Below are 17,752 nucleotides of genomic sequence, written 5' to 3'. Positions count from 1 at the left end.
TGAAACGAGTTCTAAAAGCTCTCAGGATGTTCACATCATCGCCTTCATCGTCTCAGTTTGTTATGATTTTTGTCCTCAAACACTCGATTAATAAAGAAAAAGACTCTTTTGAGGTTGAAGAAGCCGAAGCAGCACCAAGCGGATAAAAAGAGGCGGATTGGTTTTATTTTACAAGACAGAAGCAGAAGTACAGGTTCTCATCCCGTTCGTCTCGTTTCTTCTGCAGAAACGTGACGAACTGAAACCTCGTTTGTTCGTCTCCTCTGGTGTCGCGTGACGTCAGCTTCACGCCTTCGTTAACTTCATTAACACGCTGGACTCACAGCTCACGCCGCCTCTCGCTGGGTTTCACTCACACAGTGTGGACGCTTCAACAGTTTAGATTTTACAGCCTTAAAGACACTAAAGCAGCAGCAGCAGCGACACCAGAAACACATTCAGAGCTCAGTGACTCCTGCTGTGGAGTTATCTGGACCTGCTTCAGGGGTTTTGTTACTCTGCTCTGAAAACAAAACAACAAAAAAAACAACGGGTGTTTTATAAAGGAACAAAAAGAAAACGGAGCGGTGAGGAGGTCCAGCAGCTTGTCGGGTTCATGTGGCACAAGAAGGTCGGTGGGAGGAAACTCTGGAGGTCCTTACGCCATGCTGGAACAGAGCAGAGCAGAGCGTCAGACGAACATCAGAAGAACATCAGAGCAGAGTCATGGATAAAGAAACACAAAGGAACTGGAGGAGGGATGGTCCACGAGCCTACAGCAGCCTCTGGCTTTACTTCTACCAGGACTAAAAGTCTTCATCAACACACTCCCAGGATGGATCCATGGCTGTTGGCAGCAGGAGGACCAGACCACCTGTGTCTAACAGGTTATTCTGATCTGTCTGCAGGAGGTGAGCCTGTTTTCAGTTTGAACCCATTCGTACTGGGTTCTGTCTCTCTGGTGGATCTGATCTCTTTGTGGACTTTTTGTGCGTCTGTGTCGCCGTCTTGTGTCTCGTTGCTGTTTACGACTCAGTAAATGTCAAACCTCAGAGTTTCTATCAGGTCGGACCAGTCCACAGTTGTGTTCAGGCGGTCGGTTCATCCTGCTGCCAACAGTAAAGGAACAATCCTGGAACGCTGCTGATGTTGCAGAACTTTGGTTCTAAAACCATCCTGCTGAGTGAAGTCCAGACTCAGACACGTCAGCACCGGGTCCTGATGTAAACCCACCTGTCGATGAGCGAGTCCCTCATGCTGGTGGCGATGGCCGACGGCTGCGCCGAGTCGCTGAGTCTGAACACGCTCTCGATGACGGACAGCTCGGTGCTGGTCGTGTCCAAACCGCAGAACGCGCACCAGTCGTTGACCACCATCCCCGCTGCGATCACCTCGCTGCCCCGGTTCACGGTGCCGGCCTGGAGGGGGACAGCAGACTGATTAAAGCCACGGCAGCAAAGAGCAGCAGAACAATCAGCCTCAAGTATGTGACAGGATCCAGATGGTTCTGGTTCCTCTGGATGGACGGAACCAGATTACAGGAGCGGAACTCGTCCGTACGTAGAAAAACACTGCTGAGTTTACAGACGAGTTTATTAAAGGTTAAAAACTTCACACCTGAACATGTGAAGCTGTTTTTTACTGTCAGTCAATAACACATGAAAACGTGTTTAATCCAGTCACAGGGAAACACATCAGCCTCAGAGGACGGAAAATAACCGAGTCATGTTTGGTTCAACACCAGAGTCACGTACTTGGTTCGTTTCATTCCATCAGAGCCGAAGCTGAAGCGTTAAAGTTCTCATGATCAGATCAGGGAGGTTTAAACGTCTCTGACTCCAGCCACGTTACTGCTCCACTGATCGACCTTCAAAGAACTCTGAACCGGATAACTGACCTGTGAGTCAGACGCTAACGGATCGACTCCACCGGCGCTGGTGAAGGAGGCAGAATGACTGATAGTTCATAGCTTCAGATAACGAAGCATCAGACGGTACAGCGGCTAACGTTAGGCGCTACCATTAGAGTCTGGACTCACCACTAGAGGAACCTGCAGCAGCGACGACAGCTCGTCCTGGTCTTCTATCGATGTCTTGGGATGGACCAGACCTCCCTGGTTGCTGAAGGCGCAGTACGAGCCCACCAGGACCTGCTCAGCCACCGTCTGCCGGAAAACCTCCACCTTCAGAGTGTCTGCCAGGATCTCCTCTGTTTCCTGGAGGAAGAACACCAGGTCAGGCCCAAGCTGCACGTTGACATGGTCTTCATTTAGTTCTTGTCCAACTAGAAGCATTAAAAGCTGAACTGTCTGTAATACGATCAGCGACACACGAAGCTGCAGCGTTCACCCTCTGAGCAGCTAAACATCACCAGAACGATGAGAAACTGGAGAAACTGGAACATGTTGAAACTTCTCTGGAACGAATCACGTGAGACGTTCAAGTCACCTGAAAATAAACCAACCGCACCTCAGCTGGAGATCATGATAATTCATCTAAATGTCTTTGTTCTGCACGTCTCACCTACACACCTGCTAAAAACGAATGAGGTTCTGTAGAAAACAGGAAGCCAGGAATGACTCGGTTCTTACCGACAGTCAGGTGATAAGGATTCAGAGACTGTTTGGTTTAGCTGCAGCAGTGCTGAAAGTTATTTTAAAACTATCACTAAAATTAAACACGTTATCACATTAAAGGCCTGCAAAAGAAAAAAAAACTGTTGGATTTCCAACAGTTGTTGAACTACTCATGTGTGACTTTCAGCGTTGTCAGTAAAAAAAAAAACAAATCTCAGCTAAAAATCGGAATATTTCATTAAAAAAACACTTTATTCTACGTGTGTTGATTAAAAATGTGCCCAAACCAGACAGCTGGGAACAGATTGTGTTAAACTAAAGATCCTGTGCTGCTCTGCACACCTGAGAACACATATTAGAATAAATCAGAACAAAATCAGCACAGAAATAAGATGAGGAGATGAAACGGTCGAATCCAGACCATGTTTCCATGCAGCACGCTGCTGATCAACGTCAGCGGCAAGCACGGCTAACACAGCTAAACGTTGTGGTGTTTAAGGTGTTTAAGGCGTGACAATACTCGAGTGATTCACGTATACAAAGCGAACTGACTCCGTCTTTATCTGCCGTGCTGCTCTCATCAAACCCTGGAGATGCTGTTCTGCAGTAAACCTGCCGCCCAGCTGCTGCAGCATCCCGTTACCGTAGCAACCAGCAGACGGATGTCTCCGTCATTAGACGTTAAAGCGACCAGACAGCGCCCGCCCCCACAGGTTCTCACCCTGTCCAGGTCGGGGTGGACCAGCGCCACGTAGTCGTTGCAGGCGATGACGTTGCCGAGGGCCGACAGCCTCTCCTCCACCCGCTGCATCCTCACCGTCTCCGGGAGGCTGTTCCTGATGTGCTGCAGCTCCTGGTCCGTCGTGTTGTTGGGGACCAGGAGGCCGTGGCGGTTCCCTGAACGCAGCACAGACACACAGCTGACGCATCACAGCGAACACACGGTGAAAGGTGACCGACAGCAGCAGCAGTTTCACTGCAGGTTAAAGTCCCGCAGGTCCACAGAACCAGAACCAGAACCAGAGACGTCCTCTGTCAGTCAGTTATAATGTCAGAAATCTTAAGAAAAGTAAAAGATGGATTTCTTCTGTAGTTATTTTACACAAACTGAGAACAACACGTCACCTCCACATGCAGCAGATGTTTCACTGTTTGCATTTTAGTTTTAGTTTTTTCTTCCATTTTTTTCTTTTTGTGTTCAGGAGCTCAGCAGGTTTTTTACAACGGCTGCTTATTGCACATGATGATTTTTCAATGAGACAAGCAGAATGAAGAGGTTTTAGTTCAATCATTTCATTTCTACCTTCTACGTGAGGTTTTTTTGTTCCCTGACAAAACCAGAAGTTGCTCATGATCACTTCAGGCGCCGTCAGCCGGCTGGAAATCAGTGACTTCTTCTAGTTCTTATAGATGTAAATGGAGTTGTTTGGGTGATTTTCTTGACGTGTGTGTCCGTTGTGTGTATGTAAACACACACCAGGAGGATGGTTCTGAACCAAATCAGCAGCAGATCAACCTAAAAGCATGAAAACAGGAGTTCTGGTAAAGACTGGCTCACCGACACACATCCTCCCGATGATGCGACAGCCGGCGATGGAGGCGTGAACCACCGGGATGGTTTCCGACAGCTCCCCTTCAAACACACTGCAGACACAAACAAAGAGAACAGCGAGCTTTAGACCCAGTTCAGCTCCGGGTCTCGTCTCCTGGACGGTCAGCAAACCCTCCGACTCTACAGGAGTTCATCCAGTCAGTCAGGACTCACCACAGAGGACTCACCATCGACCACTGCAGCTGATAAAATCATTTCATCTCAGCATCAGAGTGACTGAGACGGACAGCAGGGACATGAAGACCACAGCTCCCCACGTTCTACATTTACACAGAACAACAGCTGGAAAGGTCCCACACTGAGCCCCTTTGTCACCAGTTTCTGGAAGTCTTACAGGTTTTTTAGCTCAAATGATGAGTGTAGATCTGCTGCTAGTATTTGTGTTGGTCAGCAGCTTCTCTTCAGGACTCTGTGTCTGTTACCGACAGCATGAAGACTTTAACCACAGCAGACGTCTGACTTCCTCTCTGAGTGACTCTCAGCTCATCGCTGTTCTTAATGTCATAAAATCAGGTTTAGCTGAAGTGATGCTGGTCAGCGTGTCGTCTGGAGGAGTTCTAGTTTCCTCCTGGTTCTGCTGCCTGACACCAGAACCACCTGGAGAGGAGAGCAGCTGATAGAAACCTGACGTGAGCACAGAGAGAAGCTCCAGACGGAAACATCTTGACGCCGTAAAAGCAGCTCGATGCGTCTTTATCAACATGGTGACCTTTGTATTTAGTGTTTTATTGTCTCTTCTCTTTGACTGTGAAGCAGTTTGTGACGCCTCGTCCAGAAAGAAGACGTTAACATAAACTTCACGACTTCTGACCTCCATGAGCGGCTATGAGGAGTGTTTAGTGCAGAGGAGTGAAGCAGGAGGTCACGTGGATCAGCTCAGATAACAATCAGATCAATCAATAACACACAGGACAAACACATCTTACATTCACCAGCTACGTTTCACTGGATCCCTCATTCTTCTCTGATTGAATTCAGTTTGAACACAAATAAGACAAATTATTTTAGAGAAACGCTTCCATGGCCTCTGACTAAATCACACTGTAATTTAAATACTTTCATATTCAGTTCAGTTTCTATTGTTTAGAAAGTTTAAATTTAATGCATGTTTGTGGCTCAAATTCATTCACAGAGCTTTTAAATGCATCTCTGGTGGCACCAGTCGTGTATTTTTTGTGTTTTGATCCTTTATTTTTCTAATAAATTCATCTATTTGTCACATTTTCTTTCCTCGGTACCGTGATAACACATTTTAAATCCACGTCCACCAGCTTGTCATCTGAGTGTTCATGACTAAAGCTGCTAATCGACTAAAGAAGATGTTGTTTGGTCTTTAAAATGTCAGAAGATACTGAAAAATGTTGCTGAGAAGCTCAAAAGAGTTCCAAAAAAGCCAGAGACGAGAAACTTTCAGGCCTGGTTTTGTCCTTAACTTGAATATATTCAGTCCAGTGTCACAGAGGAGGAAAGAAACCAGACAGATTCTCATTTAAGAAGCTGCAGTCACAGAATTTAGACATTTTACTCAAACAGATGAATCAGTTAAGTGAGACGAGTGAAGGAGTGAACCAGGGGTTACGTTAGGACACGGCTCAGGGTCACTGGAGGTCAGGATCAGGAAGTAAACATCAAATACACACAGTAGTACTGCTCCAGGCTACAACTCGTGTATCTGAAGCTGTTTTCACATCAGCTCACAGCTCAGAGGACCGTCAGAGGCATGAAGAGGAAACCAGAATCGTGTTTTTCCACCGACACACCTTCATCTTACATAAAGTTGCATCTGGATGACATCAGCCTGGTTAGCTGCGGATGCTAACTTAACTCTGTTAGCGTCAGCTGCTTTGGTTTGGGTCAAACTGTCAGAAAATGCAAAATACACAAAACGTTCACGTCTGTGGGGACAGAGGATGTGTGTCTTTGAGGGTTTTAATGTTTTTTGGAACTGAATAATTGTTCCTGAAGCTGTTTGTTGCTCACAGCGTCAATCAGACTGAAGCTATTCATCATATTGATCATATCTGGAGACTAAACTGTGACTAACGTGACTGACTGACGAGTTCCACATAGAAAATAAAGAAGCCAGCACCTCTATAATCTATTTAAAGGCCGATAATTCAGTCATTTAGACGCACTTCTAACACTTCAGCCACTTTTCTGGTAAACAGGTTCCTATGAAGTGTTTAACAGGTGAAAACACCTGGATGGTTATAATGTGGGCCACAGACACGTGAGGATGAAAGCACCCACGGAGGGCTTTAGGCACAAACTCCAGCCTGGATGAGGGACCGGGTGCGGACTCACCTGTAGAAGTTCTCCGAGCCGCCGATCGCCACCAGGCAGTAGGTGTTGGTCAGTTTGGCGAAGCAGCCGATCTCGTTGTTCTTCTCAAACGAAGCTCTCACGGCCATGGCGAAGGAGAAGGCGGTGAAAATCTGATCCTGGAACAGACACGAAGCTTTGAAGTCAGCCTGTTTACTGTCTGCTAGCTCGCCGGCTAACCCAGCAGCTAGCTAGTTTGTCAAGTTTACCGTTTAGCTTCCGGACAGAAAAAACACGTCAAATGAAGATGTTTCATGAATCAACAGACATCCGGTGACTTTCTGCCGAGTGGCTCCTGTTTGAAAAACTCTGACTAGTCCGTTAATAAGCGGCTGAATTACCTGAAACAGACTCGGGGCCTCCAAACATGCGAACTCGCGACTCACGTCTTCCACACGTGCTGACTTCCGCATCAGCGTTAACGGGGTGACGTCAGACGCACGACGCGGAACGTCAGCGCGTTTTAATTCATGTTTTTCTGATTTGTGTCGGGTTTTTTTCGTTTGTTTTTAATTTAATCACTTGTTTACCTGAAGGTTTGTTTTTATTGTTTTGTAAAATAAATAAAAAAATAAAAAATTGTACCAAAACTTTCTTTACTTTGACATTAAATGCAATTTTTGTGTCACTTTTTATGATCAAAACTCTGTATTTTACCGGTTTTTATTATATTTTACTACACACATTATTCTTCTGTATATTTCATAAATTAGCGCTTTCTCATGTGAAGGTTTGTGTCTCGTCCACCCTTCTTTGCATTCAGAGACATGAAATAATCCAAACTCTGTTATTAAAAAACAAAAGCGTTAAAAATCTTCATATGAACACAGCAAAAGTTTTCAATAATCTGGATTTTAATGCAACACAGTCAGAAGTAAATATCTGGATCAACAATATATTACAAGCAAATCTGGATATTAACACAAAAAGTATTAAAACTCTGGATAACAACAGCGCAACAGGACTTTATGTGGTGGAATCAGAATCCAACAATCCTGAGACGTGTAGAGCAAACACTTCATCCTCCTTTAAAACTCTTTGAAAAACACATTTATACAGACGTGTTTTTACAGGAGTTGTTTTATGAGTGTGCTTTTACTCCGTTTGATGACAGTATGAAGGGCAGGACATTCTATCTTCTGTTTTATTCCTTTATTGTCTTTTCATTGTCTTCTTTTACTGGGTTTTATTTTTCTTATATATTTTTATATTGTTTTATTGTCTTTCATGCTTTATGTGTTTCACCATCACCATTTTTTATTTATTTATGTATTTTTTGCTTTTTACTTCTTTTAATGTTGTTTAATGTTGTTTAATGTTGTTCTTACACTTCTCTTTGAATCTGTACAGCACTTTGTAACCCTGTCTTGAAAAGTGCTATATAAATAAAGTTTATTAAATAAATAAAGTTTATTATTAACCACAAGACAAACCAACAGAAGAATGAAAACAACAACAAACCTTCACATCGTACACTTGTGGTCCATACATGTGTCCTGTATGAAGTCACGTTCTGCCTCCCAGAACCTGATGTTCCTCAGAAAACACTGTGAGATGAAAGTAGTTGTTCTTCTGTGTCCCTGATCAGCTTCGATTTAGTTTAAATGCTTCTATTGTTCTTTATTTACCCGTTAAATGCGTCTGGTGTGGGGCAGCTCACGTGTTTAGTCACATTTCACTTGATTAATATCTTTATTTTATTTCTTTTAAACACATTTAAAGTAAACATGGACTCTGAATGTCTGTGCTCCTAATCAGGGCCTCCAGGATTATTTCCCTTCTTCCTTATTTTGAACTGATTTGACAGAAAATATTTGAGTTTCCTCCAACGTCTGGTTTAGTCCAAAGATGTTCAGTTTAGTGTCACAGAGGAAAGAAACCAGAAAATATTCACATTTAAACTCCACAAACACGTTTTATTTCTTTAAAAACAACACAGTGACGCAGTGTTTTTACTTTGTTCTACTTTAAATGAAACGTTTCTGTGAATGTGATGATAAATAAAGTTGTGTCTCAGGGTTCTGTCTGGTTCTGATCCAGTATTCTGGGCTCCTGCGGTATTTAATCAGCGTATCGACCCGTCTGTTGGTTTCCTTTCCACCGTCTGGCCTCTGATCGATCCATTGATCCACTAATCGATCTGCTGATTGATCTCTTTCTCAGATGTTCCAGGTGTGTCCACGCGGCCTCCTTCCGTCCATCAGCTGCGCGCGTCCATGTTAAGCGTGCACGAGCGCCGGCAGAAGGAGCACGTCTTCCCTCCTCAGCAACCTGCATAGCAACCTGCATAGCAACCTGCATAGCAACCGCCCTCCCCCTCCTCCTCCCCCTGTCCTCGCGCCGCTCCGGGCTCGCCGCTCTCAGCCAATCACGTGGGCCGCCGCCTGTGACGTCTTGTTTGTTGACACTTCCATTAGCTCGCTACCTGTGTGACGTCACTGCAGCAGGTTGGGGAGGGAGGAGGAGGAGGGAGGGGGGCAGAGCGGAGGAGGAGGAGCCGAAGAGCAGCGAAGGGAACAGGAGGTATCACTCCGCCTCAGCAGCAGCGGCTCCTTGTTGTTGTTGTTTCCTCTGCGTCCTGTGAAAGGTCAACAACACGATGTTTGTTCCACACAAACAAACAACAAAAACCTGCCGGGTGTTCATCAGCCCCTCACCTGATTTAAAACCTTTTTTTTTGTCTCTTTCTGGCGGTTGAAGTCGGTTAATCGTCTAAACTCACCTGTACGGCTCCAGTAGATTCATTGATGTGGTTCTGTGCTGCTGTATTCTGGATTTTATGCTTTAGTTGTTGTAATTTTTTTTTTTTTTTTTTTTAACCTTTTCCTGTACAGCACTTGAAAAACCTCAAAGTCTGCAGCCATTCTGAATGTTTTTGTGGTAGTTCTTTGTCTCTCTGTGGTCAGTTTGTGGGTTTTTGTTTGTTATTTTGGCTGTTTTGTAGTCTTTTTTTTGTCTTTTTGTAGTCACTTTGCATGTTTTTGAGGTAATTTTGTGTGTCTTTTTGGACAGTGTGTCTCTTTGTGGTAATTTTGCATGCTTCCATACTCAATTTGTGTCTTTTTGTTGCAGGTGTGTGTCTCTTTGGATCATTTTGTGTCTCTCTGTGGTCATTTTTGCATGTCTTTGTAGTCTTTCTTGCCTTTTGTAATCATTTTGTGTCTCTGTGGTCAGTTTGTGTCTCTTTGTGGTCAGATTGTGTCTCTTTGTGGTCAGTTTGTGTCTCTGTGGATTCATTCAGCATCTCTATCTTGTCTCAGGTGTCCCGTCGCATCTGTGTCGTCATTTCCGGCCAGCTTGTAGTCCTCCTCTGCGTCCGGGAGGAGTGATCCTCCTCCTGCCTCCAGGATCTGTGCAGCGCTCCGCTCCTCCGACACGTCGGACCGGATTCTCTGCCTGGAAACACCGAGCAGTGGTCGGAACCGGCGGTCGACGGACGGACGGACGGACGGACGGACGGAGGCTCCAGGAGGTGGGAAAGCGTTCATTAGTTCCCCCGGAGGCTCGGGTTGTGTGTCTGTGTGTGTCTGTGGGCGGAGCTTAGTGCTGCCAACATGGAGGTAGACCAGGAAGACATGGAACAACAACACCAGTAGAACAGAACCAGTAGGACCAGTAGCACTAATGACACCAGTAGGACCAGTAGAGGAGAGGTGTTCCACCAGGGCTGTAAATGTTTATTCATGAACATTAATCAGCTGACAGCAGGTCTACTGGTTCTGGTTCTGGTTCTGGTTCATCTAATGGCTCCACGTCTGAGTTAGAATCAAAGCTGCACGTGATCAGTTTGAGTCCAGAGTCATCTGCTGAGCTAACCAGAACCGGACAGCAGGTGGTCTGTGGAGCTGATTGACTGAAGCTGCGTCTCATGAAGTCGGCTGGAGTCGAACTGGACCGGACCTGCAGCTCCTCGTCGGAGGAGTCGGGCCTCAGCTCAGGAATCTATTTTTAGCTGAACGCTGACGGAGAATTTGTGAATGAAGCGAGTCCATCCACGTCCCGGTCCGGTCGCTGCTGCTGTCGGGTTCTGAGGAGGCCGAGTTACTGCAGCCACTGGCTCACAGAGCTGCTGGTTCTGGTTCTGGTCCGGCACACAAGACCCAAACCACTTTAGTCTGTACTGAGCTCATCCATTTTCTCCATGAAGAAGCAACAGGACGCCACACACAACACCGACAGACACACAAAGAAACACACAACACCGACAGACACACAAAGAAACACACAACACCAACAGACACACAAAGAAACACACAACACAGACACACAAAGAAACACACAACACAGACAGACACACAAAGAAACACACAACACCAACAGACACACAAAATGGTCAAAAAGTCAAAGCAGATGTCAAGAAGGAAACGCAAAACGAGTAACACAATGACCACAAATACACAAACTACACACCAAGAAGCACAACGTGAGTGAAAGCAACACAAGAGGTCCAAAGGCAGACACAAAATAACTAAACAGACACACACAAATACAAAACAACAACAAATAAATACTAAATACCAACAAAGAGACACAAACTGACGACAAATAAACAAATGAGTCGCCAAGAAACACAAAGTTACAAGAAAGCAACACAAAAGACCTAAAAACAGACACAAAGTAACAAAAAGACACAAACGAACACTAAGAGACACAAAACAACAAGAAAACAACAAAAAAGTAACAAAAAATTACTGCACAAAGACACAAAATGACCACAAAGAGACATAAAATGACCACAAATACACAATTTCAACACCAAGAAGCACAGAGTTATGAGACAGCAACACAAAATGACCACAAAGACTCAAATGGACTCAGAACCACCAGACAGCAGCAGAAACGACCTCAGAATGACACCAAGGGTCCGACAGGTTTCATCGTCGTCGGTGCATCGAGTGTCAGAACTCGTCTAAACTCGTCCTAATTATCGTCTAACGAGTTCAGACCTGGAACAAGTTCGCTGTCGTCTGAAACGATTCATGTTGTCGAAGCTTCAGCCAGAAAACAGGAAACACGACTAACGAGGAGGCGTGTTGATGGAGTCCAGCTCCGCTCCGTCTGCTCTGAGCTTTACTGCCGGGCCACCAGTTAAATCCAGTTCTGGACCAAAGGTCAGAACCGCCGCCGACGTTTATGTGAAAGTCACCACGAGTCACGGCTCTGAGGCTAGCTCTGCTTTACAGCCTCCGAGTCACGCCGCCACCGCCGCCACCGGAGTGTGAAAATATTCAGCTGCAGTTTGTTCCTGTTTGTTCCAGAAGCTGGAAACAGCGAGATCATCGACTGGACCGCAGACGAGACAGGACAGAACAGAACCACGAGTTCAACACGCGCTGACGAGTCCTTCTGTCCTCTGAACACGACGAGAACCTGAAGGAAGCAGAGCAGCCTGGAGGAGCTCCAGAGAGGCTCCACAGGTCCACACAGGGTTGAGTTCTGGTTCAGTTAACAACAGCAACACCGGCCCGGTTCATCTGAGGAGCAAGGAACCACAAACACTGTGTTATTTTGTCGTCCTTTTGTCTTTCTGGGCCGCCGTCTCGGCCTGTGTGTGGCAGGTGTGTGTAGTTTGTGTAGTTGTGTGTTTCTTGGAGGTCATGTTGTGCTTCCTGGTCATTCTGGTCTCGTTGCTACGGCGACCGGCGAGGACAGACGACGAGCACGGACACAGCAAGCTGCGTTCACATGGACGTGTTGCATAAATGAAACCAGGAAACGCTGCCCATCCAGTCACACAGCGGCGTGTCAGCGGCCCGGCAGCACGGTGGTACATGGGCTCGTCATCTGTCCCCCGCTGGCCACCGTAGTCTGGTTCATGTGTTGTCAGGTTTTATCTCTAACAGTTCCTCAGATGTTCAATCAGCCTCAGAGTTCAATGTGAGGATCAACCTGCTGAAAGCGGGTCGACGGTTTAGAAAGAATGACCTCATAAGACACTGAGTCTGTCGATCTGAAACGTCCACATCGGACGCTTTGAATCACGTGTTCTGACCCAATACATCCGTCTGATTCTTGTTTCCCTGAACTTCAACCACACAGAGAATTAAAAGTTATCAAAGAGACGCGACGGCAGGAAACCAGAACCATCCTGAAAGACAAGAAACAGCCTGACGGACCTCTAAGTTCTACAGACGGACGGGTCGAGCGCCTGGTTCCCGTTAATCCAGCCGCCTCACTCTGCTCTTTATTCTGTTGGAGGCCTGAAGCTGACCAGCGCCTCCACCTGTCCTGTGTCCTGCAGGTGAGTCTCTTGACGCAGACGATGGGATCGGACCAGAGCCATGAGGAAGAGGCCCGAGACCAGCAAGACCAAACCGGAAAACACGAGGAGTCGGAAAAACCTGAAGGCAGCACAGAACCTGGAGGTGAGCGGTCGGGTCCAGACGAGGAGGCGTCAGGTGGAACACCTCCAGCTGGTCCATCGGGTCGGATTAGATCCAGTTAGAAATGAACTCTGCTGCTCATTAGATTCTGTTTAGATGAGAGTGGACCGTGTTCTGATCATGTTTCAGGTCCTGGTAAAGATTGTTCTGGATCGTAACAGAAGAAAACAATCACAGCAGTATTCTAATAACATGAGACCAAAATCATCAAAATTTAAACTCAAAAAGGCTGAAATATTCTAATTTATATATATTAAATTAAATATTAAATATCAAATTCAGTTAAATTTCAAAACTGGTTTTTAGATTTATGGATGATTTTAAAGCATCAGCTGGACTAACGAGGCAGAAAAACACTTTTAATTTACACATATATGTAGAAATATAGAAATAACTCATGTGTTTCCTTTCATGGATTTAACTCTTTATTCCTGCATGTTTTCATTTAACATGTTATAAATCTGTTTTAATCTTCGTATTCGCTTTGTTTTGGCTCCAGAATAAAATGATAGTAATGATAGTAAACTACACATTTTAATTAAGAGTCTGTCGTGTGATTTAAACATTCTGATCATTTACCTGGAGAACAACGTTTTATTTCCACCACGTCAGCAGCTCTAACTGAAGCTTTCCTCTGCAGAGGCCGAGCTGCCCCAGTGCATGATGGGAGGCAGGAGGGTGGACAGCATGTGCTTCATGATCTCCTGCACCAACTGGTACTGAAGCCGATGGGGAGGAACGAAGACGACGGAACCAGGAGGAGTCCGTCGTGGGTTTTTATTTAAGCTGCTGCTTTTTCAAACATCAGCTGATTATTTGTTGATCTTTGCATCACACGGGAACCTCACGTAGAAACCAGACGTGCTCCTTGAAACTGTGTAACTGAACAGAACAGCGATAAATAAACTCATTAAAAGATTCATTAATTGTGGTGCAGGTGCTTTTCAGTCAGCTGGATGCTCATCAACTGTTGCTGGATGAATAAAAACCTGAAATCATGACGCTTCTGTGGTTTCTACACAGACGACGGTTCTCCAGAGGAACCCAGATGATGATAAATAAAAGTCAAACAGTCCGTCAGACAATGAAGTTTTCACTTTTATTGACATTTCATCGCTAACAGAAGGCGGTGTCGTCGGTATATAATCGGTGTGAGACAGAAAAACCAAAGAAAGAAAGAAAGACAGAAGCTCTTTGTCACATTTCAAATCATAAAACTTGATGTCCTCAGAACCAAAGCGGGATTCAGGATGATCCCGGTTCTGTAGCGTGCCCGTTGGATGTAAACGATGATGATCTGAAATGAAAATACAAAACTCTCCAAAAAGCTTCTGTTGCTCGTTTATTTTATTTACAGGATAAAAACGAACGGCGGCGTCACTCCAGAGCCGCGCTCAGAGTTTTTTCTTTTTGATTTTATAATCAACCCATTTAGTCAAAAAACCCAAAACCAAAGAAAAACAGATCGTATTTACAGAAAACTGGTTTTTCTTCATAAGAAAAGACGAACTCATGGAATCTCTCTTAAAGCTGTTTCTGGTAAAACCTTCCTAGAAGTCGAAGTTGTGATTTTATCCAAAGAACTCAAACGTCTGCCCGACGACCTCTGATATGTTTTATTCTCCTACGCAGAAAGTTTTTTTGTTTTTAAGAAAAGACAACGTTAGAAACTAAAGGCAACAAGTTAAAGGACGACTCGGCGACACGAAGCCACTCGGCAAACAGTCCGATCTACGGTGGAAGTTAAAGATCCTGAAGCGCTGAGAGACCGTTTCTGGCAGTAAATGTGAGTTCAGGGATCGTTCAATGCAAACCGGCAAAGACTCAAGCGAAACTTTTCACTTTTTGACAACGTTCACGAGCAGCAGCTGCATGAACGCTAGCGGTGTGAATGTTGATCTGACAGGTTCCATCATGTTTAAGCACAGATTCAGCTTTATTACATTAAAAATAACAAGAAGAGAAGTTCTCATGTCTAAAACCAGATTAATGAGGTTTTTACTGCATATAAATCAGCACAAGTTAGACCAAAGTCAAGCTAACTAGCCTCAGCAGGATAGCTAACGTGCTCAACTGCCTTTAAATCATATATTTTATTATCTAAAGTATTACACCACACAATGTTGTAATTTAATTTAAAAAAAATAAACCATTAAAACACGAGAATAAGCCAACGGTGGTGAAAATAAAACTAAACTTCTGCTAGTTGCAGCTAGCTTGAAGGACAGATTTAATTTATTATTATTATTTTCCCTTTTTTAAATAATTAAAAATCAGTTTTGATGTTTTGGTGTCTGAGTAGCTCAGTTTACTGCATCACAGAAATCAGACAAAAGATGTGTCTTAAATTATAGCCTATTGCAGAATAAAAGCCAACCAGCTAGAAGCTAACTAGCCTAGCCTAGCCTAGCCTAGCCTAGCCGAGAAGAGTCTGACTCTGGCAGATTTCAGGTCATTTATTGTTGATAAACTGTCTTTAATTTTGTCCTGACTTATCTCAACGTGTTGCACCGTAACAATTTATGATTTTTAATTTTAAAAACCGAAAGCAAGAACTCAGTTAAAATGCCAAATTGATTGATTTATATATTATTTATGTCCTTTTTTAGCTTTGAATGTTGGAAAAGACAATAAGCTGAAGTCAGGAGCACTTCCTGACTGAGAACTCTGAGGCTCTGTTTTACTGTATAGTTGTTTTATTTCTTCTATTTCTGTGAATGTTTTACAGTAGGGCACTTGTATAGAAGATGCTGTGTAGTAGTTATTATATAAATAAATGGGCCTTTAAGATGTGCAGTATGCTTCGTGGTGCACATCCCATAATTAAACACAGTCCGTTAAACCACCAGAGACGAACCGTCGGCGACTGAACTCTGAGCAGCCGCCTGCTGCGACCAGCTGCTCATTCAGACTGGAAAAATATCGATTCGCTGTTTTTTAATCTATTCTTTAGCTCCTCTGGCACTGAGCGACATAAAAACATCATTAAATATGCAGACGTGATGACAGGCCTCTGCTGCCCTCAGCGCCGTGGACTCATGGTCTGTTTGATCCCAACAGATCAGCTCTGATTCGTCCATAACGATACGACTTCGTTACAGACTGTTGTAGGAAATGTTTAGAACATGATGGAACCTGTCAAACGAATCTCACCCGGATGTTTCTCTACATCAGCCTTCAAACAAACAAAACAAAGACATGAACGTCATTTTTGTTTTCACGGTTTCCTGAACTTCCTGCGCCGAGCGCCACCTCTGGCAGGCGTCTTCCTGTTTGCGAGTGGCGATTTCACGTAACCGAGTCGACCTTTAAAGGCAACTCACTGTTGTCCGAAGCCACCAGAACATCACCAGACCCGAGACAAAGCGGCGCCGAGCTCCAGAAACTCCTGCAAAATGGAGCCGATTGGTTTTTAATGAATTTGGGTTTGTTGAACTTATCCGCCGGCACAGTGGCAACCAGGTCGCTTCCTGCCTTCATCTGCCTGAGCTGAGAGGATGGACTCTGCAAAGTGGCAAAACCGTCCAATCAGGAGGAAAGACGAGGTGGAGTCGTGGCAGATGAGTCCAACACTGGTTCAGGTCCAGTTTATCTCAGGTCTGCTTACAAAATCCATAAAAGAGGCAAATTTCCAGAGGACCCTTCGCCCTCCGTGACGAACTGAATAAATACGTTAAACAGAAGATCTGTGGACGGCTGGTCCAGCTCAGACTGTAAAAACCTCATGTACATGGATTTAGTCTGGATGTGTTCCATCAGCAACATGAACGATGCAAATGCGACGTCTTCTTCAGGTTCCTTCTTTGTGTCCAACAAACAGACATCTGCTGAAGTACACTGTAAAGATATTTACACGCTTCCAGACGGTGGCGTCGCTTCATTATTTATGTGATTCAACACTTTACTTTCAGGCAAAACGTGACGGAAAAACTGTTTCACCTGCTCATTACGTCCCCCTTTGCTAAAATCTAGCCGTCTGTTTGGTGCTGCCGGCGTCTCGACAAGCTGCTGCTAAAGAAGCAAAAACCTCCACGTTCGTTATAACGAAGCCAAAACACAGCACGTACGGTGCATTTTGGCTAAAATTAGGCTACAACCAAGAATTACACCATAAATGAGTTAAAACAAAGCAGGAAACCTTCACAAGAGCTAAAAACAAAGCTAGCTAGCATGACAGATTTAGCAAATACTCAAATCTCCCATTTTTTTTCCAGTCTCATGGATTTTAACAATTAGCTTTGATGCTCCAGGATTCAAGAAAAGTCACATAAACCAAAGCTAGGTCTTGACTTTCACTGTAGACAGAAAAAAAGCTAACTGGGCTAGCTTAGCAAAGTATTCTCTGACTCTCAAGGATTTCATGTGATGTAAAGTAGTTAAAATGCCTTAAATGATCATATTAAAGGACAGATTGGGTAAAACCCAATCTGTCCTTTAATATTTTATGTTGATTTCAGCCTGGGTAGCTAAGTTTCTTACACGACATAAAGTAGACAAAAGCTAAATCTGATTCTGATTATTCAGATTTTGTTGTGTTTGCTCATGTTTTTCCAGTAAAATTCTTCCAGAAGCTAAAACATTTTGAGGTGAGTTAATCAGTGAAGCAGCGACGTGGGAGTTTTAGTTTGATGTACACCAGAGTCAACATCTGGAACCGCTCGCCGTCGAAGCAACAGCAGCGGTTCAGGAGCCCAAAAAGCAAAAATCAAGCAACCGTAAAGTTACCAGCTTGAAACCTGCCCTAAAACCCCCTGATGACCAGGACGGATTCCCTCAGCCTGCTGCAGTGCCCTGAAGCAAGGAACTGAACCCTCAACCGCTTCCATGCAGCGACTCGGCTGCTTCTTAATTTACAATGAACACAAATCACTTTTCTTTATT

General features: G+C 44.5%; 1 protein-coding gene across 1 annotated transcript; it reads right to left on the bottom strand.

Moving 5' to 3' along the window:
- Positions 1-143: 143 nt before the first annotated feature.
- eif6 (eukaryotic translation initiation factor 6) lies at positions 144-6,898 on the bottom strand. The gene is made up of 7 exons (XM_008280478.1): positions 6,830-6,898; positions 6,471-6,607; positions 4,113-4,198; positions 3,276-3,451; positions 2,018-2,194; positions 1,213-1,397; positions 144-647 (listed from the first exon to the last, which is right to left on the bottom strand). The coding sequence occupies exons 2-7, from the start codon at positions 6,575-6,577 to the stop codon at positions 638-640; spliced, it is 741 nt and encodes a 246-aa protein (XP_008278700.1). The 5' UTR covers positions 6,578-6,607; positions 6,830-6,898; the 3' UTR covers positions 144-637.
- Positions 6,899-17,752: the final 10,854 nt, after the last annotated feature.

This window comes from Stegastes partitus, unplaced genomic scaffold (genome assembly GCF_000690725.1).
Source record: "Stegastes partitus isolate 25-593 unplaced genomic scaffold, Stegastes_partitus-1.0.2 Scaffold196, whole genome shotgun sequence".
Taxonomy (NCBI): Eukaryota; Metazoa; Chordata; class Actinopteri; family Pomacentridae; genus Stegastes; species Stegastes partitus.
Note: the sequence above shows the minus strand (reverse complement) of the source record. Positions and strands in the feature narration are given on the sequence as shown.

Excerpts from the sequence above, each read along its gene's own strand:
- eif6 (XM_008280478.1), bottom strand. The coding sequence starts at position 6,577 with ATGGCCGTGAGAGCTTCGTTTGAGAAGAACAACGAGATCGGCTGCTTC. Across the intron at positions 3,452-4,112 it reads CATCGGGAGGATGTGTGTCG|GGAACCGCCACGGCCTCCTG; the intron begins GTGAGCCAGTCT and ends TGCTGCGTTCAG. Across the intron at positions 2,195-3,275 it reads TCCACCCCGACCTGGACAGG|GAAACAGAGGAGATCCTGGC; the intron begins GTGAGAACCTGT and ends TTCTTCCTCCAG.